Source organism: Amphiprion ocellaris, chromosome 22, assembly GCF_022539595.1.
Source record: "Amphiprion ocellaris isolate individual 3 ecotype Okinawa chromosome 22, ASM2253959v1, whole genome shotgun sequence".
Taxonomy (NCBI): domain Eukaryota; kingdom Metazoa; phylum Chordata; class Actinopteri; family Pomacentridae; genus Amphiprion; species Amphiprion ocellaris.
This window is the reverse complement of record NC_072787.1, coordinates 26,815,582-26,838,542: the sequence shown is the minus strand read 5'-3', so window position 1 is coordinate 26,838,542 and position 22,961 is coordinate 26,815,582. Positions and strand designations below refer to the sequence as shown.

At 37.8% G+C, this 22,961-nt stretch overlaps 1 protein-coding gene and 1 long non-coding RNA gene across 2 annotated transcripts; one reads left to right on the top strand and one right to left on the bottom strand.

Moving 5' to 3' along the window:
* The first annotated feature begins 8,117 nt into the window (after positions 1-8,117).
* On the top strand, positions 8,118-10,094 carry LOC129347995 (uncharacterized). Its single transcript, XR_008600382.1, has 2 exons — positions 8,118-8,155; positions 8,369-10,094. It is a non-coding gene; the product is annotated as an uncharacterized LOC129347995 (long non-coding RNA).
* Positions 10,095-10,351: 257 nt separating this feature from the next.
* On the bottom strand, positions 10,352-18,844 carry ssr1 (signal sequence receptor, alpha). The gene is made up of 9 exons (XM_023296604.3): positions 18,684-18,844; positions 17,091-17,224; positions 16,322-16,418; positions 16,137-16,240; positions 15,893-16,051; positions 15,693-15,769; positions 14,478-14,556; positions 14,087-14,180; positions 10,352-12,227 (listed from the first exon to the last, which is right to left on the bottom strand). The coding sequence occupies exons 1-9, from the start codon at positions 18,751-18,753 to the stop codon at positions 12,160-12,162; spliced, it is 882 nt and encodes a 293-aa protein (XP_023152372.1). The 5' UTR covers positions 18,754-18,844; the 3' UTR covers positions 10,352-12,159.
* Positions 18,845-22,961: the final 4,117 nt, after the last annotated feature.

The following is a 22,961-nucleotide window of genomic DNA, read 5'->3' as shown; positions in this document are numbered from 1 at the left end:
CTTTTCTCTGGAAAATACTTTCTACTGTCTGGATTCACAACCAGTGTTACTGATGTGACTGACAGACGAACTATTCACAGCATGAAACGAAGAAATACACGGCATTAAAAACACAACAAGTACACAACAACATTAGCAGGAGTCAACAACTGTGGAGCTGTTATCAGGAAATATGAGCACACTGAGAACTGACATCATTATTTAAATACTGAATATCTCTGAATGGAATTCACCTCTAATGGAAGATGATATGAATGACAAACTGCTCTGTTTTTCTACTAATACTGAAGTCGAGTCACTTGTTAAAGATAACAGTAATTAATGAAACACACGTGAATTTATTAAACAAGTTTACATACTAAGGCTTTTTACTTTTACTGGACAAAGTCAAATATTCAGGTAAAGACTCCACAATACTACTAATACTCCAAAAAACAATTAAAAAAGACACAAAAAACAGTGCATTAAAAAATAAATACTCTCCACATCACTATTCATTTATTTAGGGTCAGAATAAAGTCTACCTTCTAACCTTCTCAAATAAAAAGGCTTTAACCATTTATTTTAACCAGAGTTCATAAAAAGATGCTTCCACCAGGTTTGTCCTGAGTCCTCCACATTGTAAACCTACTAACAGCTAACTACGTCTAAATAAGTTTACTGTGACTTCAGTTAACTAACAGTTGACTGTGTCCTAAAATCCATCATTCAGCTCCACAAACAGCTGCACAGTCCAGTTCAGAGAACATGTTAAAGGAGAAAACTGTTGACATGAAGTTACAACCAATTTTCTGAGTTCAACAACATTCATAGAAGACATAAAAGACACTGAAATGAAGATAAAAAGAAAATCAAATGAAACGGTTACATTGCTGTGAAGGTTTATTTTGAAACACTGAAGGAGAATAAATAAAGGTCTGTTTTAGATCGGTGTGTTTTGGTGTTTAATTATATTTCACTGTATTTGCAGACTTGAAGATAAAAATGAAGGAATATCTTCAGCTGAAGCAACGTGCTGAAAACGTCTACACCATTGACACCAGGAACTAACGGATTAAATTCTGTTGTGATGTTTTTAAGCGTTGACTAGTTGGTACCTGTAGCCAACAGAAGACTGTAAATGTAGATTTTTCACATTGGTGGCCTGATTGGACGCCTAGAATTCTTTGAGGGACAACAAAACTTAAAGTCAGAGCTAAATTTCCAGAATTCATTAAGCTGTTGCAGGACACAGGCTGGTTCTAACTGTGTAAACTGACAAACTTTCTTTCTAGTACAGCACAGACTGCTAGCTGTACAGTGAACTTTTTTTTTTTTAATTTATTGTGATATTTGTGTGTCTGTCAGTAACAAAGCTGGGCTTAGTTACTGGTGTCCATGAGCTCCTGGTTGTAGATTTCAGGAGACATTTATTGGACACATTCCAGTCAATATTTAAAACGTTTGTCGCAACAGTAAAAGCATGAAACTAACGAAGAACTTTATTTTTCTAAAACATTGCAATTTTATTGTGCCTAAATTTAGTGTTTTACTTCATTTCATTTTAAATCTTTTCAAAAAAGGTACAAATTGGTGCATAAAATGCCTCCCAGTGTTCCAAATAAATGACATGAGGCTGAATGCTGCTCAGCGTTAGTCATCTAAAGCACTTTCTGTTCTGAGGTCACATCTCTTCCCCTCAACCTGTTTTGCACTGATGATTTTAGGTTTGTGGTGAAATGTTGTATGTGATATTTTTCCGTTTTCTTTAATAAATTAGTTGTTTCAGCTGTAGTCTTTTACTCGTGCTTACATTTCATCTCAGAGGTTTGCATCTGCTGTCAAAAAATCTGTAAGTGCCAAAACCAGTTGGCATCTAACACTGGAGAGAACAGATGTTTTTCTGTTGACAGAACATATTATTTTAAATTATTTATGTTCTCTGTTGTATTTATAAGACCCGTTTATGTTTTGAAAGCAGTGCAGAACGTCTGAAAGCCTCACCAGATTACATCCCATTATTTTCTGAACTGTCACCTGGTTCTTGAATTTTGGGTTTTTCTTTACATCAACAAAAATATTTCAAATTAAGGCCTTTGTGGCACAATGATTTCTTCCTTCTCTGAATTGTTAGTTTCAGATCTTCCAAAGGCATTAAGTTGGATTAAGATCAGGACTCTTGGGACACTTCAGGACAATATAGTTTCCTTCTTATCATAGTTTACTTGTTAGTTTCAGCTCATTACTCTGTATTGAATCAACTCATCACAGAGACAATAGTTACAGTCAGACTTGCCTTCCTGTAACAGTTTAAAGATTTTCCTCTTTATTTAACATTAAGCACTTAAAGTCTACAGAAGCAGGGATTAAATTAAATACTAGTTTTTGTTATGGTTCAAACTGTATTGAATATTATAAAAAGAAAACAATAAGAACTTAAGTTTCCACCGTATGTTTTCTAAAATTAGAACTACTTAAATGATAATCTGACTGTGTTAATGCCATTTTTACTAAATATCAAAAACTCCTACAAACAAAAATAAATCATTTGATAGTTTGAACAGTGTTTGAAGGCTCTTTAATGTTTATATTGACTGAAACATTCAAAGACAAGATGCCACAATAATAAGTTATGTCTTCCTTATTTTTAGAACTTTAAAGTAATTTTACTAACTTAATCAACATGCGACCATAACGAAATTTTTGTTCTTTTAATGCTTGTTTTTTTAAAATAATGTCTGTCTATTAACCTCAGTTACAATAATCCATAAATACTACACCGTGTGGACAAAAATGTCACCACTGAAACCTATTAGAACTGTTATTTTTGAAACCATCCTATCTATGTTACCAGGCTTTTATCATTTTTACCACTGGCTAGATGCAATTTAAAAAATATATACTATGACAAAATAATCATTATTTAATACTGGTCAGAAAAATCTCCTTTTCATATTATTTTTCAGAGTGTTCAGTCCTCGATAAATTCTACCTGAAGATAATTAGATGGCTTAGTTATATGACAACAACTTAATGTCACCGGGTTGGACCCTTAATCACTAATGAACAAGTCAACTCACTTCTCAAACATAAGTTACATACACAGGGTACGACCCTGATATGTTATTTAAATACCAATTTATCAGATTAAACTAAAGACAATATAAAAATCTTTCAAAAAACTCAGCCGACTATAGAAAATATTAAAAATAACACGATGTAATGTATAATAATACAAAAATTTTTGCCAGTTCTGGTGCATCTGGAGATTTTCACACGAATTGAAACATGTTTGGGCCCTCAAAAACGCATTTAAAAAGTCAGGAGAAAAATAATAATTTCTTGCATTACAATAAGGTCTTCACACCATTCAGTGCTCAAACCCTAATTAACATGGACAACTTCAATGTTAACGTTAAGATTATAATAAAGGTAGTAAACCTTCTAATATAAATGACTGTGGAGTGTTTCCTATTAATTCAGTAGCATCAAAATAAAGTCTGACTTCTTACCTTTCCAGCTGAATGCGGTTTTATCCATTTATTTTACGTAGATGGTCACTTATCAAACATATTTTTATTTTATTTCAATTTATTTTATTATCCCTTATTAATCCCACGAAGGGAAATTCTGATTTTCGCATCTCTCCCCAATTGGGGGAGAGCGACGGGTCAGCCGCGGTACAGCGCCCCTGGAGCAGGAAGGGTTAAGGGCTTTGCTCAAGGGCCCAACAGTGGCCGCATCGGGGCTTGAACCTCTGATCTTCTGATCAGTAGGCCGTTGCGCCAACACTGCCCCAAGCTTAAGCTATATATACAGGTTACAACTCTGAAATATTGTTTAAATACCAATTTATCAGATTAAACTAAAGACAACATAAAAATCTTTCAAAAAAAATCTGGTGACTATATAAAATATTACAGACAAGACCTCGTAATGTATAATAATACAAATTATCATGGACAACTTAAATGTTAACATTAAGTTAAATGTAATAAAACTGCTAATATAAATTACTGTAGAGTGTTTCCTATTAATTCGGTAGCGGCAACGTAAAGTCTGACTTCTTACCATTCCAGCTGAATGTGGCTTTATCCAGCTCCACAAACAGCTGCACAGTCCAGTTCACAGAAAACACGTTAGCTGGCAGGATGCTAACCTAGCTAACGGAGCTAACGCTTATTTCCAGCCGTTAGCTAGCTAGCTCGTCATAAAGCCTCCTGAATGAGTCCAGGTTGTCTCAGTCAAACTTTACTGAACCTTCCTGGAATAAAACACCATCTTCCTCACCTCAGCCTCCTTAGTTTCTCCTCCAAAAAGCGGCTCCATGTTCTAGTCCTTCTTTTCCTCCCGCCGTCTCTCTGTAGAAGCTTCCAGAAGCCGCCGTTATCTGAGCTCAGTGCGCCTGCGCAGACGTTGCGTTTCTCCACTGGGTTGCCAGATTTGACGACCTTCTCTCAGTTTTAATGCTGATTTAGGAGACGGATTTTTGTCCCTCCACACATCTGAGCTTCATGTCACTTTATATCAGACATTAAAAACTAAACATCTTCAGTTTGTAAAGCTTTTCCAAGAAACAAAGTCTAATTCTGACTTTGGGTTAACCCTCCTGTTGTCCTCATTTACGGGCACCAAAAAATATTGTTTCCTTGTCTGAAAAAAACCCAAAAATTCAGGAAAAAAATTTCCCCAAATTTCTGAAAATTTGCAAAACCTTCAGGAAGAAAATCACAATAACTAATTACTGCAGCTGATGTACATTATTGCAATCAGCACAGTGCAGGCAGGTGAGTGAGACAAGGAAGACAGACAGACAGACAGACGCAGAGACCAACAGACACAAACAGAGGGAGCCAGAGGGACAAGACAATGAGAGAGAGACAACAGGGAGAGAGAAGACAGGATGAGTGAGAGACATACAAGAGAGACAGATGACAAAGACAGGAAGAAGGAGAAGAATAGGGCTAAAGCAGGGATCATAACAGTGTCTGAACCTTTCTTTTAGATTTTGTCAAACAAGATTTATATTTTTATTTACACAGATCTGAGATACGACTTGTTCAGACTTGATTTTATCTGGCGTTTTATCGATTATTGTTTCATCTAAAACAAAGAAAATCTGTTTATGTTGTTCCACAGAACAAGAACAAACCTTTGATCCCATTCAGCATCACTCAGAGAATAAAGAAACAGCATGAAGGAATCTGTATGTTTTTCTCTGTGAACTTTGGATGTTGGTGAAATGAATCTCCCATCTGCTCTGAGCTTTGTTTTTTTAATTCTTCACAGTCTCCAGTTCACTGTAAGCAGCAGATATATTACAAACACACACATAAAAGTCACCTGATGCGGAGCTCTACGATTTACACGTCTGATCCCATCTTACGTGTCAAAGCAGAAGTTGACATGTTTTTTTGTGTTTTTTGTCACTTCCCACTTACTCTGCTGTGCCATGGTTTCATACTTTCTGTCCAGCTACTTGAACGCATTGACAGCTGGAAGAAGTTCAGTCTTCACCGTCCAGATCTGCTCTGCAACATGATGTAAAGCTGGAATTATGAGGATGAACCTTTCCGTGCTTTTTGGGATGTTTCTGGGGAAGCTGACTGTTTCCAGAGGAGGTGAGTGAAATGCCGCCAACATGATTAGAAAAACTTTGGTCATTTTAAAGATTTAGCCCATGAGCCAAAATGTATTTGCTACTTTATTTGCTTCTTCTGAGTCAGGGGGTGTTCTCCTTGAGTTTAGTTTGGTGAAGAGCTTTGCTATGGCTCGCTAAATTGCTACGTCTTCGCTGCTAACGTTAGCTGTGGCTGCTTGTGACTGGGTGCTTTGCGTTGATGCATTAGGCTAAACTTGAGCAGACTCCTTCTTCCAATGCTACCTTTATTAATGGTGCCGTCGGGGCGTTTCTGAAATGTACATTTTTTATTCATTGGACTGACAACTCTCACATGCTCCTCCATTTCCACGTCTCTTCTCCACCTGCTCCTCACCTGGATCCTCCCAGCTACAATGGAAGCCAATCAGCTTATGCTAAACGAGCCCAAACCCAATGACAGCCAATCAGTGTCCGCTTCAGGGTGGGCGTGACCAACTCCAGCACAGGAAGCCCAACACGTAAAAACGGGTTTAATAAAAGGGCAACTGGCACACAGAAACAGTAAAGTTAGAGATTAAAAATCAGATTAATGCGATTAAAAAACATAATGCACTAAATATTTCTGCAATTAATTAATCACAATTAACGCAATAATTTGACACCCCTAATTATATTCCATTTCTGCTAATAGATGCCTTAAATCTGGAAAAGATGAACCTGATTATATCCTGTATTTATCCTGCTGTCAACAAATCCCATAGAAAAACAACATTCTGTTAACTGGACAAAAAAACTGCTAAGTTTTGGGCGCCCGAACAGCTCAACAGGTTAAGAGGGCTGGTCCCTGATGCAGGGGCCTTCCATTCCTGCTCATGGCCCTTTGCTGCATGTCTTCCCCCCACTATTCTCCCTCCTTTCCTGTCTGTCTCCACTGCACCTACCTAATAAAGGCAAAAAAATAACTTTAAAAAAACTGCTAAGTTTTATTTACACAGATATTTATTCATGTTTACATTCCACAGAAGTTATTAAAATTGAAATAAAAGCAACGCTAAAGTTCAATATTTCAGGTTTTCTGTCAGTATAAACTTCTCAACAACTAAATCTAAGTGTGTTTCTGATGCAGCTCTGAGTCTCTCACTAACATGGTCTTTACCTGATGTTGCAGATACTGAGGTGTTCTGTGTTTTCATGGAGAGATGCATCTTACCGTGCAGCTTCCAGGTCGACACCGACGTCATCATTCACTGGTTTCAGGAGACTTTTGTACGCACTCGTACGACGACAACCAAGACCAGCTCGAACATCAGCACCAGAGCTTCAGAAACAGGACGTCACTGTTCAAGGACCAGATCTCCACAGGAAACGCCTCACTGCAGCTGACAGGAGTGAAGGTTCAAGATGAAGGCACATATCAGTGTTGCACAAGCACCATGACTGAAAACGATAATTCATTTATCAACGTAAAAGTGGACGGTATGAGAAACACTAACTACAACAAGAAACCCCTGAGTTCTGAGTAATTTATCTACAACATATGAGAGAAAAGTCCCTATTTTCTCCTGTTTTCCAGCTCCAGTCCATGACATCAACATCCAGCAGGTAGAAAACAGGATCACCTGCAGCTCAGGGGGGATCTACCCTCAACCTGAGCTCACCTGGTCCACCACACCTCCATCCAACATCAACCTCCTCTACTCAACCACAGTCCAGCAGAATGAACAGCAGCTTTACAGCATCAGTAGTTCTCTGATCCTCTCACCCAATGATACTGATCTGCTCTACAGCTGCACCATCAGCACTCCAACAAACAGGAGGAGAGCTGCTTGGAGGAAACTCAGTGAGGAAAACATCTCATCTCAACAATCCACTCACATATTATTGACTTGCTTCATTCTTGTCTTTTTCTCTTCCATCATTTCAGCTCCTATCAGTGGATCAACAAGTCAAACAATCATCACCTGCGCTGCCTCCAACTTTTCCTTCTCTCACCTGCTTTGGAGATTCAACCACAGTCAGATGATCCTGAACCAGAGCAGGACTGATGGCAGATCCACAATCTCAGAGCAGTGGAGGCAGCAGGTGAAGGATGTGTCAGAGTCAGGAGACATCACACTGCAGGACTTATCTTCAGAGCAGGAGGGAATCTACACCTGTCAACTCAGTAATGCTGAGGAGATGCTGATAAGTGACACCTCTGTGAAGATAAGTGGAGGTAAAACAGCAAAAGTTACTCTGATTATCTGGAAGATGTGTTTGACCTGCAAACATCAAAGATCACACAACTCCATCATGAAGCTTCCAGGGACAGAATATTAACTGAATGTTTTTATATTTCAGGGAGTTCAGTCAATGTCGGAGGAATCATAGTCGCAGTGATTGCAGCTGTTTTGGTTGCAGCAGCAGTTGGTCTGTTTCTGTTCTGTAAAAAGAAAAAAGGTAAGAAGATGTTCTTCCTTCACTTTGGAATCCATTTCTTGTATGTTTTATGTACTGATGATGTCTTCTGGACTCTGAACATTTCTCAGGTCAACAAGGAAACAGCACAAGAAGATTAAACAGTAATGAAATCATGTAAGTAGACCTTTTCTATTAAACATCTCTGTTTCTTTGTATGAAGTACAATGAGTCTTTTATCTGGTTAAATGAAGGTTAAAAAGAAAAATAAAACTAAATATGTGAGGGAACATGTCAAAGGAGGAAACTGTTGACATGAAGTTAATTTTCAAAGAACAATTAAGGAACTGGATTTTATCTCTACATGTTTTGATTTCTTTTTATTTACAGGTGCATTAAAAGTGAAGATAAAGATCCAGGAAGTCTTGAAAACTTAAACAACAGTTCTTTGACTCTGTCAGATAAACTTCAGTCCAGTCAGGACACCCTGGACCTCTGAGGTTTGACTGAAGGAAGTGAATATGACATCAATGTGAAATGGATAGAGGATGTGTTGAAGTGTTGAGTTGTTAAATTTGAAATCAGAAAAGGTTGAGCAAAAATGTTTCTAAATGGTACCTCTGTCTGTCCAGTTCGGCAGATAAACTGACTTGTGTCTGACCAGAAACTAAACTGCAGTGCACACACTTCCTCTCTTAGAGGCTCTGCTTTCACCAGGTACTCTCTCTGTTAGTAGTTCTTATCGGAACACTCTATTCCTCTTTCTGAGTGTAACATCCACTAGCTGAATGGACTCTGACCACACCGGATGAGCACAAACACATGATCTGATTGAAGTACAACCACTTCCCAGTCCTGCCCCCCCACTAGTCCAGACTAACTGAGGATGTGCAGCTGTTAGCATTGCTAACTGTTTAGCCCAGTGAAACTGTTGTGCGACTAAAGGAGCATAATACACACTGGATGATCTCAAAATATCAGGGGCTGGACAACACCACTCAGAAATCTCTTTCTTTAACACTGGAGGCACACAGGTTCGTTTTACTCATGAGACATGAGAAGTGAATCCCCAAAATAAAATACTATATTCAATTACAATTTTCTAAAAATGTACTCTTTTAAAAACCAGACACCATTCACACTAGGGGCAAACAAAAGAAAAGAAATGTAATGAGTTGCTGAGCTTACCAGGTGGATGGAGGTAGCGAAGGGGAGAAGAATCCCCCAAAATAATGCAAAAACACCCAGACGTGACACACACTCATGATAACATGAACCAACTCCTCAGGGAACACAGCAGACAACAAGGAGGAGGACACCAGCAGCTGAAAAGGAAAAGAAGCATGTTATTTGGAGAACACAAACAATTAATACAACAGAACATACTACCAAAACAAAATATATCAAAAGGTGCGGTTTCAGATTAAACTATGTAAATCATGCAAAACACTAAATGCTCCAAACAAAACAAACAGAAACAACAATCAACCAATAAACAAAATAATCAAAGCAATAGAATTTCTCCAATCATACAATTAAAATGAAACTCATTAATTATGGAGCATTCGGTCCGTACACTCAACACACAGTCAACAGTTCAATTCATCAAAAATGAAAAAACAAAAAGTAAGATTAAGAAACTAATTCACCTGGTAAAAGCTCCACATGTTGAGCACCAGGTTCTGGAAAAACGTTTTGAATGGTACTGTGTGAGTTGGAAACTAAAAGAAGAAGAGATGTTTTTGAAATGCTGAAGTAATATTAACTTCATTTTGTACATCCAATTTTTAACTAAGAAAGCAGAAATGGGTATTTTTTTAAGTCGTTAACAGTGAAATATTGACTCAACTGTATTTATTTTTGCTGATGTTCTCTGCATGTCTTTATTAATGGACTGTCTCCATCCCCACATACACCCACCTGTTAAGAGATTTTATGCACTTTGAGAGACTGGATTGTTTTTTATCAGATTTTTTTGCTGTTTATTAGTTCATTAAGATGTTTAAATTTTAATATGATGTAGTTTTATTCATGTTTCTATTGCACTGCAGTCACTGATCGAGAAACGAAATTTTGTTCTCGTGTATGAAAATGACAATAAAATCTTTGACCTACATTTTCCCACTGTGGCTTCAATTAAACATTATTTTATTTACACTTCTAACCGTCTTTTGTCACCTGTTTGTCATCTCCAGCCTCCTGCTCAGATTAATATTCACTGTAAGTCAAAATTCGTCACTCTGTCAAATGTTTTGATGCTTTCAAACTCAAAAGACTCAGGATTCTTCAGTTATGAAAACATTTGCAGATTAAACAGATTATTCTAAATATTCCACCTTTGACAAGAACAAAGACACCAGGAAGCAGCAGAGCTACAGCAAATCATCAAAGTTTATTTTCCTGCACATTTAAAAAGCAAATGAAAGTAGAAGCCTGAATGAATGAAGGAAAGCACAGAATAGAAAGGAACAAACTCCGTTCTCTGTGGACGTTGAATCGACTCAGTGGTCCACTTTGCTGGACAGCGACGCCCCCTAGTGGTAAAAGAAAAGAAGTACAGTATACAAAACCCTCCCCATTCAAGCCCAACGCGTCCCTTGAATAAATTAGCTCGCTAGGTTTTGCTCTCGGCCAGTATTTACACCAGTGCTTCAGCCAGTTCATCAACAACAACAACAACAACAAAAAGAGAAGACGCAGATTCCATAGATTAGTTTTTCTTGATTCTGAACGAGCCGAGAGAAGCCAAACGATTTTAAAAAGATAGAAAACAGGCACGTGTCGAGGGTTTAGATGTCTGTCGACCCAAACACTTTCACATCCGCACATCTGGAGGCTGAAGAATGCAGAAGTCTGAGCTCACAGGACGAGTCAACAGAACATCAGGCTGCAAAGAGCGAATCGGCGCCAATTTAAAGGAGAGAAATCAGTAGTTTGTTGCCTGTTTCTCCCTAAAGCTCCAAAGATTATTTAACTGATTGAGAAAACTTGTTTAGCAGATTAATCTGCATCCAAAAAAACATTCTAAAACTTAACACATTTGTCCAAAACAGTGAATTCTTTTGGAAGAATTATTTTTCTGGTGAATTTTCTTTTTCCTAAATTTGACGTTTGAACATAAAAGTCAAATCACTTCCAGAAAAATCAAAAAACAGGGCTATGTCGATTTTTGTCAGGTGATTTTTTACACTCAAATGCTACAAATTCCTGCGTTTGAGAGCAGCATTGGATTAGAAAACTCAGGCACACATTTGAAGTTTCTACATAGAAACAAAAGCTTTTCCAAAACTACCTGCAGAATATCGATTGGACTTTTTTTACGCTGGATTTAAAACTAAATTCCCCCAAATTCAATATCAACTCAGTCATGCAGACTACAGTCTAACAGAAGGACGGCACTGAGCTCTCGAGGATTGTTTTTTTTTTCTTCTTCTTAGCGAATCTGTTAAAACTAAAAAAAAAACTGCCTCCAGATCTGCGGAGGGAAACGAGCGACGGTCGTGGCAGCTGGGAGGGAGCGGACACGATCTACGAAACCCCAACAAAACTCAGAAATATGCAGGCAGGATCTACAAATGCAAAAACTACACTGAAAAACATCAAAAAAATCTTCAAAAACTGCATTTGTTACTGTTCTCGTAGCTCCGTTATGCACCAGAGCAAAAAACTGCCCCTAAAAATGAGAAAATAACGTCAAAAAGGCCCAAGATGAGTGGATTATTTGTAAAAATGAGAGTTAATGGATGATAAAAAACGCTTTGTGGGTCGATCACCGTTTATGCCCGACACAAGAGTGGGAGGTAATAAACACAAAGACAATCAATACTGTCTCACAATGATGACATCAGCAGTTATCTCACTAAGGCTTTGAAAACAAATAGAATCTCTAGAGAAAACCAACAACCTGCAGAGGAAAAGTGTCCTTCTAAACTCAGCTGTCAAAGGACGATCCTTCCCGCTGATCTCTGTCGTGACGGTAAATCAATAAACAAAAGGGGCTGTGGGTTGTGAGTGCAGTCAACAGTTTTGAAAGTAGAGATCTGGCCGTCGCTGTGCTTGGCACTGGTTAAAGTTTCTCAGCAGAGAGGGCCTCGGGGTGGAGCTGGCAGCCCGAATCATCCTCCTCCTCCTCCGGCGCCGACGGATGGGTGAAGTTTTGTGGCCGAGGTGTCGGACGGCCGTCACTCGTCTGAGCCGGCCGAGCGTTTCTGGCTCCTTTTGCGAGGAGATCTTCTCGGGGATGCTTTGTCTGCAGAAGAAGAGACACAGTAAAGAGGTGAAGAAGTGGTTTTAACAGACAAAAATCCACCAACACACAGCTTTAAATCAGATTATTATTCTGGTTAGGGATCGACCAATGCAGGGTTTCCAGGGTCAAGACTCCTACTGATTACTGGTAGTCAAGGACAGCTGATATTTAGATTGAATACAGCACCAGCAGCAGAAAAAGTTCCAGCTGCACCACCTGTTAACACCTACAACTGAATCACTGGGTTCTGCAGCGTTTATTAAACCTTCAAAAAGCTCCACTAATTCACAAAAGTTATCCCGTTACATAAATGTGCTCATCTGTCTCTCTGTGTAAACAATGGCTGTCAGTGATTGGCTGTTACTCCTGATATGTAACAGCCAATCAGACAGAGCTGTGGGCGGGGCCTTACATAGACCACATACTGAGTGTAGAGAGAGAGCTGCTGCATCAGAGTCAAAGCAGGACAGGAAACTTATTTTGTGATAATCGGTCAGAAGGTTTTCTTTATTCAGCCACCATAAACACACAGCTTTAAATACGATTATTATTATTAATGCCTTTATTAGGGATTGAACCAATATGGTACAATGAGTTTTAGTGGAATACCCCTGATCTATTCTATATATGTACAATGCTATATATGTACAATACCCCTGCACTGCTGCACTGTACTATATATATATATATATATATACACACACACACACACACACACACACACACACACACACACACACATACATGTATATATGCATATCTATCTATATGTATGTATGTATGTACCCCTGTACTATACTATTTATGTACTACTATATGTGTACAATACATGTTGTAAATATTAGATTTTGTGTCATTTAGGATGTATTTTGGTTAATAAGGCTGCAGGAGCAGACTGTGGAACATTCTCCAGACGACCTGCAGATTTGTTTTGCCGCTACCAATCGACTAGTCAGAGTCGGTGAGATTTCAGTCAACAAACATTTTCAGTGTTTGAATGCAGCTCCAGCAAATCATCACATTTATTAAGAAGAGTCACAAACATCCACACGACACAAAGCAGACCTCACCTCTGCGACTCTGCACTGAAGATGCAGGAAAGCATGACAGCGAGGAAGGCAAAGAGAGAGAAAAAGAAAGGACAGGGTGAGTGATCCTCATGCACAGTGAAGGTTAAAAAGGTCATTCTGAAATAGGCGAGGCAGGAAGAGACCAGAGACACCTGCACATACACATCGACAGAGGAAGCTCCAGGTCTGACTCTTCATTTAAATCTTTTTGTGCTTTGGTCCTCAGTCTAAACCAAAAAGCCAGTTCATGCCAGTTCCTTGTTTAGTGTAACATGCAAAACCACTGTGAGGAAAAGGGTTGGACTGAACTGTAAAGAAACTTTGATTTAAGAGGCAAAGACAACGTTAGCCATTATTTCAGGCTAACTAGGACAATGTTAGCTGCTACTTAGCCTAAAAAAGAACGTTTGCCACTAGTTTAACATAACTATTACAATGTTAGCAGTTAATGTTATCCACAACTGCTGCTACTGCTACTACTGATACCATTACAGCTAATGTTAGCCACATTACTGCTGCGGCTACTCCTTCATCTACTACCAAAACTATCAGTATCACCATCAAAGCTAATGTTAGACACACATCACTGCTACTATCAAGCTAACTGCTCTTAAGAACTGGGATCGATAAGCAGAACCAGGAAGATCTAAACGTTACCCAACCCCAGTGGGGAACTGCTCAGACTCAGACATGCTAACAATCAGATCCGTGAGGCTTGACTGGACTGAAGCATCGACTCTGGCTGAAGAAATCACAGGCTGAGTGTAGAAATGCGTGACGATTACGTACTGATCTGGTTGAGCGTCTCCTGAGGGATCCAGCTCAGGTCCACGTCGTTGTGGCTGGAAGTTCCCATTTCCACCTTCGGAGCCGGACGCCTCCTCTGCAAACACGACAGTTAGAGGTCTGTGGAGGGAACTCACTGGTAGATGCACACGCAGCGTCAGTAACGGGCTGTTTTTGTGTAGTAGAGAAACATGACTGAATTTCCTCCTCAAAGACTACTTTTTCCGGCATAGAAGATTATTTTCCGCATCCTCAAAGAAGTGTTCAGTTTGAAAACCTGCAGATTTGGAGCCACCGAATGTTCTCTTGACAAATGAAACTGAACAGCATCAGCACACCACTGGATTCCAGCCTGCCTCTTCAAATCTTTGTGATTTTCTATCAGCATCTTTACCTTTCTGGACTCCAGCAGCTGGTGCAGACCGACGACGACGAGCAGCCCGAGGCCTGACAGGAAGACGTACATGAAGATCCTGAAGACCAGAGGGAGGCCGGAATGAGACGGAAAGACGGGAACAAGAGCAGCAAGAAACAAAGGAAAGGGATGAAGATTAAAGATCCTATAATGTGTGCAGTGGTTTTAAATAAACAAGCCTGGAGGAGGGGTTTTAATTTATACCTTTAATTAGATGCTAATGGCATTTTCTGTCAAACAGCAATATTTGATACAGTAAGTAAAGTATTTCAATTCAAATAAATAGTGGTTGATGAGTGAATGGATGAATAGATGTATACATGAACTTAAAAAACAGAAATGTTTGTTTCATTTATATTTATCTGCATTTTTCATCTGTCTACTACATTCACAGATTACTGCCAACTCAAAGTGCAACAATAGCAATTATATTCAACAGTTTAACTTTCTTGAACAATAAGTTCACTTTTTACTAGCAAGGCTGCTACTTTAGCCGAAATAAGATAACGTTAGCTGCAACTTTAGCCGAATTAGGACTAGGTTAGTCACTACTTAGCCTAAAAAAGAATGTTCGCCACTACTTTAACCTAACTATTACAATTTAGCTGCTACTTTAGCCTAAAAAAGACTTCAGCCATTAAATTAGGCTACTTAGGACAATGTTAGCCACTACTTAGCCTAAAAAGAACATTTCCTACTACTTTAACCTATTACAATGTTAGCTGCTAATTTAGCCTAAAAAAGACAACTTTAGCCATCACTTCAGGCTAACCAGGACAAGGTTAGCCACTACTGAGCCTAATAAAGAATGTTCGCCACTACTTTAACCAGCAATTACAATGTCATTTACTACTTTAGCCTAAAGAAAATACAGTTACCTGTTATTTTTGCCTAACTAGGCGAATGTTGGACACTACTTAGCCTAAAAGAGGATGTCTGCCCAAGAAGCTCAATATGATCTCGTCTTCTTTCACTGTTCACCAAACTTTCTTGTGCAGACTTTAGGTTCTTTACCACCACCTACTGGACTAGAGTGTTCATCAGCATTACTGGTGTGCTATAAAATAGGGAACTGAGAAAGGTGCGATGAAATGCGTATTTTCTCTGCAATTAATTAATCTAAATTAATGTGTTAAAGGCCCAAACACACTAAAAATTGAAGCTTTAAAAGCTGAAACTAAAACAAATGCTTACGTCTCTCCATCAAGTCCGTCCTCTTTCTCAGTAATGGTGACGGTCTGGTTGAACACGGCATCCTGGAATACGTTTCCCTGCAGGTGGAAAGATTGAAGAGAGGGACAGGAAGTGAGACAAAAACAGAAGCAAGCACTATCATCACCGGCTTTATGTATTCAACATTGGGGGAAAGTGTTCCTAAATGTGGTCCTCCTTACGTTGCTGTCTTTGTAGTTAAGGTTGATGACGAGTCCAAACGGCCGCCCTCCCATCGGCTCGGCGGGGATGAAGGAATACTCGAAGGTAGCCTGTCTGCTGGCAGGAACCACGATGCCGAGCTGCAGAGCGGTGAAGTTCTGGATGTAGAACTGGTAATCCTGACCGACGGGAACAAGACCAAGTCAGCGCTGAGCAGGAAAGGAGCTATAAATGTCTAAGCTTTTGTTTTTATTTATTTTGTACCTGTGGGTAACGGAAAGAAGCATCCAGAGACTCCACGATGAAGTTCTCCGATCCCTTGTTGGTGAAACCGAGCAGGAACTTGACGATGTTGTTGGCTGGGAAGTCTGAAGAGAAACAACGAGGCGGGTTAAACGGGGTTTTTACTGCAGCTCTGAGGTCGCTGCATCAAAAAACTGAGCTTTCACCTTCTCCTTTGACGAACAGGATGGTGGTGTCGGCGTTGGGGGAAGCCTTCACCTCTCCAACCGATGCTTCCTCCTCTTCTTCATCTTTATCTTCCGTCTACACAAACACACACAGGTTAAGATCGGTTCAACCAGATCTATCCAGCTGAAACCAACTCCAGGTCACAAATACAAACTCAGACACCAGAGACACCATTTTTTAACCTTTGAGCTTCTTCAGTTCTGCTGCAGAAATACCTGAAACTTGCTATATGTGCAGCAATAATTTATTGCTATCAGCTAAACAAAAAAAATTGACAAAAAGAGATTAAAAATGACAAAAAGGCACAACAAGCAGAGATTGAAAATGACAAAAATTACAGAAAAAACACAACAAAAAAGATTGAAAAAAACAAAAAAATATGCCAAAAAACCCAACAAAAACAGATTAAAAGTGACAAAAAATTGACAAAAAAAACAAAAAGATTGAAAATGACATAAAATTACCAAAAAAAAAACAACAAAAAGAAGTTGAAAATTACAACAAATGAGCCAAAAAAGAAGTCTGCCACATTAGACAAGCTGGAATGAGATATTAACAAATGATTTCAACATTAAATTAAATCTTATAGACAAGACAGAAGAATAAGTGTCTCATAACAGCTGAATTTTTACCTTCTGAACAGTGGATAAACGTAACGAGACTAAAAACGACCACATCAAACCATAATATTCAACCATATTGATTATCTTGTGTTTTTAACGCTGGTGTCGACCGACAGTCACTCACCAGTTCTGCATTGTCGTCGTCTTCCACTTCAGCCTCGTCATCCTCATCCTCAGCCGTCACATCGTCCACGACATCTTCATCCACAGCCTCAGCCTCCTCATCCTCAGTCAGATCCTGGGCGCTCACCATCGGCCCTGGAGGAGGTTAGAAGATTAGTTTTCATTTCATTTAATGCACTGTAAGCAAAGACTCATTAAAATCTGTCTTTTTAGAGAGTTTCGTGTTCTTTTTGGCCAATCAAATGCCTCCAGCAGCTACAAATGTCTAAGAATAATATTTTTTTTAATGTAGCATCATTGAAAAACTGTTTACAAAGAGCCTTACAGAAAGGACAAAAAGTTAATCATGACTTCTTTTTTAAAAAATTAATCAATACAGCAACACAAAACCCAAAAATGTCATAGAACAAGCGATAAACAGTTATTTAAAAAAAAAAAAAAAAAACTAGACAGATGTTATTTTCTGCACTTACTGCAATGTTAAAAGGAAAATCCATCCGGCTTCACAGTAACTCAAATGCGTCATGCTACTTTTTTTTTTCTTTTAGACTGAATAAAACTCACAAGGTTCTCATTTTCCACAACTAATACACAAGACGAGGCTGTCGGATATCTAAAACGATGCCAAACTTTATTTAAACAGAGCTTGGTGACATGTAGGCTCCACATGTTGACAAAAACACGGGAAGAGAAAAATTTGGTTGCAAACAGAAAGATCAGCTTTATGGGAGTATTTAAGTTGCCAAAAATGTTCAAAGATTTCCCAAAAATGTTGAAAATGTGGACATCAGAAGTTTCACTGTGAAAATATACATATATTTTTCCCACATTTTCAAATTTTAAAACGGGTCAATTTTGACCAACAGGACGACACGAGAGTTAAAACTCATTCTGATTTCCAAAGTATCAAGAAGCTGGAGGAGTTTTTCATATAAAAGCCCAAGAAGAGCCGCAGACAGAGGTTCAAATCACAGCAAACAGGATTCAGTCAGTTCACAAAATCTGCTTCCTTTCAGCCACACAAACAGCAGACTGAGAATATCAATTAAAACAACAAAAGTCACGATGCTTCACTGTTGACAGCAGCAGTTTAAAATGACAGCGTCCACTGATGCCATGAAGCTAAGTGAGCTAACCGAACAAAACCCACATTAATGAAGCTTTAATACAGGCGCAACGCTTAATGATGGTGTTACAAGCATTTACTGAGCAGTTTAGGCCTCATTAATAAGAGCTTAACTTGTTGTGTGTCCACGAAGGCTACTTAGCTTTAAAGCTAACAGTAAGGACACGTCAGTCTAAGCAGGCGGACAACCTGCTTTTATCTGAGCTAACTAGCGCTAAATCCCATTTAAACTCAGACAACCGCGGACAATAAAAGCACCGAGGAGACATTTCAAGTTTATGCTGCTTTTATAATCCTGGTTTTCATCTAGAGGGCTACTTTGAGCTCGCACATGTCGACAGGAGGACGGCCTTCCTCCTCTTTAGCGGCTCTAGCATGCTAAGATTTAGCGGCTAGTTAGCTCCGCTGCTAAAACTTAGCATGCCAGAGGCGCTAAAACAGCTGCTCCCCTTTTCCTCACAAGCTCACCTTTGACGATCAGAGTCGCCGGGAAGGCCAGGAGCAGCAGCAGCAGCAGTTTGGGCAGAAACTTCCACATTTTCGGGTCCAAATCAGTGCGTTCTCATTCAGAGCGGCTCAGACGACCGGGATGCGCCGCTTCCGTTACAATTGCTACTGCGCATGCGCAAAAAGATGACGCCTAATTGGTGTTGCGGCGAAGTGGGTTCGACCTGAAACTAAGACCTGCAATAACCAGTAAAGCGTTTATTTCAAACATCACTGTGCCTTGAAATGTGTAAATATTGTATATTGAATTGTAAATACATTTAGCGTTCTATAGATTTTAAAATTGTAAGTGTTTTTTTATAGTACTGTACAGCAAGATTTGTAGAGTATATAGTAAACTTTAACCCTCCTGTTGTCCTCATTTACGAGCACCAAAAAATATTGTTTCTTTGTCTGAAAAAAAAATCCAAAAAGTCTGTAAAAAAATTCCCCAAGTTCATGAAAATTTGCAAAACTTTCAGGAAGAAAATTCCAATAATTCCTTCAAAGTTTCCTTTAAAAGTTTCATTTTAAAAAAAAAATCCCCCAAATTTGGCAAGAAAATTGTAGTAAATATTTTTAAAAAATCAACCAAAATCCAGCGAAATTCGTTGGATTTTAGTTGATTTTTTTGTGAACGTTCTTAAAGAAAATATTTGAAGTTTTACTGATATATATGGAGTCACTTTAGATATTTTTAGGATTTTTTTGGAAGATATTAACTCATTTTTTGAAAATATTTACGAGAATTTTCTTGCCAAATTTGGGGATTTTTTTCAAAATAAAACTATAAAGGTAAACTTTTAAGGAATTATTGGAATCTTCTTCCTGAAGGTTTTGCAATTTTTCAGAAATTTGGGAAATTTTTTGCAGAATTTTTGGATTTTTTTCAGACAAGGAAACAATATTTTTTAGCACTCGTAAATGAAGACAACAGGAAGGTTAAACTGTATTTAAATCAGCAGTAAGTGTTATCATTTTACAAATATTGGCTGTCATTTGACAAACATTTATTGCAGATAACAACTAGTAAAACCACAGCGGAAAAGTGATTTACTGTAAAAAAAAAAAAAAAAAAACACAAACAAAAACAAGAATTTTTATAAACAAAAATTAGTTCGTTTTTATAACATTTGATACTAAAATTCTATTTTTTTTACTGTATTTAAATCAGCCATAAATATCATTAATATTGGCTATCAGATCACAGTAAAACCACAGAAAAAAAAGTATTAATTTACATGTTAACTTTAAAAAAAACAAACAAATTTCTATATGTTGTCCTATATTTAATATAATAGATACTTTAGTCAAAGAGGGATTTTTAAAATAATATTTTGTACCGGTTTACAGAATGAAATACGTCTTTTTAAACAGATTTATCTCCAAATAACGGATGCTGATAACTACACAATTATGGAATCACAGGAGTGCCACAATAAAATATAAAAAAGGAAATAAATCTGTAAATATAAAAATAAATAAATAAATGTGGAAATAAATGTGTAAATATAAAGAGAAATAAATAAATAAATGTGGAAATAAATGTGTAAATATAAAGAGAAATAAATAAATGTGGAAATAAATGTGGAAATATAAAGAGAAATAAATAAATAAATGTGGAAATATAAAGAGAAATAAATAAATGTGGAAATATAAAGAAAAATAAATAAATAAATAAATCCGGAAATATAAAGAGAAATAAATAAATAAATGTTGAAATATAAAATAAATAAATAAATAAGGAAATAAATGTGGAAATATAAAGAGAAATAAATAAATAAATGTGGAGATATAAAGAGAAATAAATAAATAAATGTGGAAATATAAAAATAAATAAATAAGGAAATAAATGTGGAAATATAAAGAGAAATAAATAAATAAATGTGGAAACATAAAGAGAAATAAATAAATAAATGTGGAAATATAAAGAGAAATAAATAAATACATAAAAAGGAAAATTTTGTCTTTGCTTTTCCCTTTTCTCTTTTTTTTCGATTTTGTCATTGTCTTTTCCGTTTTGCATTTGCCTTTTCCTTTTGGCACTCCTCAGTCCACCAAGTAAAAATAAAGACAATATAGACTCTGCTTTCACTTGGTGGACTGAGCTGTCAATCAAATGGCTCTGGGCGGGGCTTTCTGTCCAGGTGGGTAGTCGTACCTGATCACAGGATTCCTGCCTGACGGCAGCTCCAAGCACGGCTGAAGTCAAGTGATGGCACCGTGGCGCTTCTGCTGATTCTACCAGCAGACACTGAAAGGGCTCTGATAGTTCAGTAAGTTAATGTTTATTTTCTTATTGGTGCCAGTTTTAATGCACTTTATATGCAGCTTTAGTGTCAGATGTAATGTGTACCATACACTCCAGATGTTGGTGGAGTTTATTTCTGTGTGTGTTGACCAGAGAAGAGAGTTAGCATCCAGTAAATATTAGCTTTAATGTGAATTAAAGCTGCAAGCAGCGTTGGACGGGTCCTCGCATCCTTGCTGGTCGGCGAATCCGCGCACGTCCACCAGGTGGCGCTGCGACCGAGAATGCATGTCGGCCTATGGATGTGATCAGGACTGGACTCTGATCACACATGTAAAGTTTGAGGCAGATTGGAGCATGTTTAGGGCAGTTACACAGCAGTTGATGTTTCATGGCGAAGCATCAGAATTCACGAGGCCGCCATGGCCACGCCCTCAGACTTAAGGTGAGCATTTTGATAACTTTTGATCACCCATGCCTGGAGTACATCCTGGCTGAATTTCATATCTGTCGGTGTTACCCTGTTTGAGTTGATAGCTTTTCAAAATGTCAAAAAATGACCCAAAATTTAAGGTTGGTGTAAAATTCTAGAAAGAAGAAGAAGATTAAAGAAAGAAAATACATAAAAAAGAAGCAATTAAATAAATGGGAAAAAGTTAAGACAATTAAACTTTTATAAAGTATGGGGGGGAAAAAGATGTAAGAAATTAAAGAATTGTATTTAATAAAGAAACAGGAAATTTGTAAAAAAGTGTTGTAGTCTTTTGCAGTTAATTGATGGATAGGCGTAGTGAGAGACAGCCAGACAATGGGGTAGAAATAAGAATGAGAACAATTCATACAGCACGGGGTTGCGAGCGGGAATCGAACCAGGGCCTCAGCGTTGAGGACCTACTACATGCGTCAGTGGCTTAACCCGCAGAGCTGTATGATCACACATGTTGCATGTCAGCAAAGGTGTACCAACCCAATAGAAGTCCAGGGGAAGGGTTAGGGTTGGAGAGGTAGGTCCTGACAGTTGTAATGTATCATAAAAAATTGATATATAAATTAAAATTTTTTCATAATTTAATATTAAGCCACTCAACCCAAAAAATTTATAAAATAAAGTTGGGGTTTTCCCTTCAGCATTGTGGTTGCACGTCTCCGATAGAGGATATTTAGACCCACAATGCTGAAGGGAAAACCGTGGATTAATTTCTCGGATTATTCTGTTGCTTAGTATTAATATTAAAAATATTTATGTGTCATATTAAATTTACCTTATTTTTCATTAATGCTGTAAGGACCTTGCTCTGTAACCCTAACTCTATCCCTAGACTTTCTATTGGATTTATACACGTTTACAAGGCGAGAACATATGTGCTCATGTAGCTCTACGGGTTACGCCTCTGACGTATGTACTTGGTCCCCGCCGCTGAGGCCCGGGTTCGACTCCCGCTTGTACACCCCATGCTGTATGAGCTGGTCTACCTCTTATTTCTAACCCCGTTGTCTGGCTGTCTCTCACTACGCCTATCCAAACAAAAAGTGAAAGACACTAGTACACTTATTTAAATAGTTCAATGTTTCTTAACAAATAAACACCTTAAAGACAATAACACTTTTACTAGGAATTAAACACAATTTACTATGAAAACTTTAAATATACAATTACACATTAAAATCTACTACAAGTTCTTAAAATTACAAACTACAACAGTTTATCTAAACATTTAATATTGAAAATAATATTTTAACTCATCACATCCAATAATACTTTTGACTCAACAATTACACATTAAAAAGACAGAACATTTGGACATCTAATCTAATATTATAAAATCATACAGAATGACAAAAGACCAAGACTACACTTTTAAGATGAATCTAAATACAGACAAAAAATTTGAAAAACACCAGTGACACTTTTAAATATCTAATTACACAGAAGACACAATAACAAAATCCAAAAAAACAAATAAATTTACATATCTTAAAACGTTTTCTATTCTGAAACAAAAACATCT

Bases quoted from the DNA above. Each gene is read 5' to 3' on its own strand.
- ssr1 (XM_023296604.3), bottom strand. From the start codon at position 18,753: ATGTGGAAGTTTCTGCCCAAACTGCTGCTGCTGCTGCTCCTGGCCTTC. The intron at 16,052-16,136 runs GTACAAAATAAA...CCCGTCGGTCAG, and splicing joins CTTCTTTCCGTTACCCACAG to GATTACCAGTTCTACATCCA. The intron at 14,181-14,477 runs GTAAAGATGCTG...TCGTGTTTGCAG, and splicing joins AGCTGCTGGAGTCCAGAAAG to AGGAGGCGTCCGGCTCCGAA.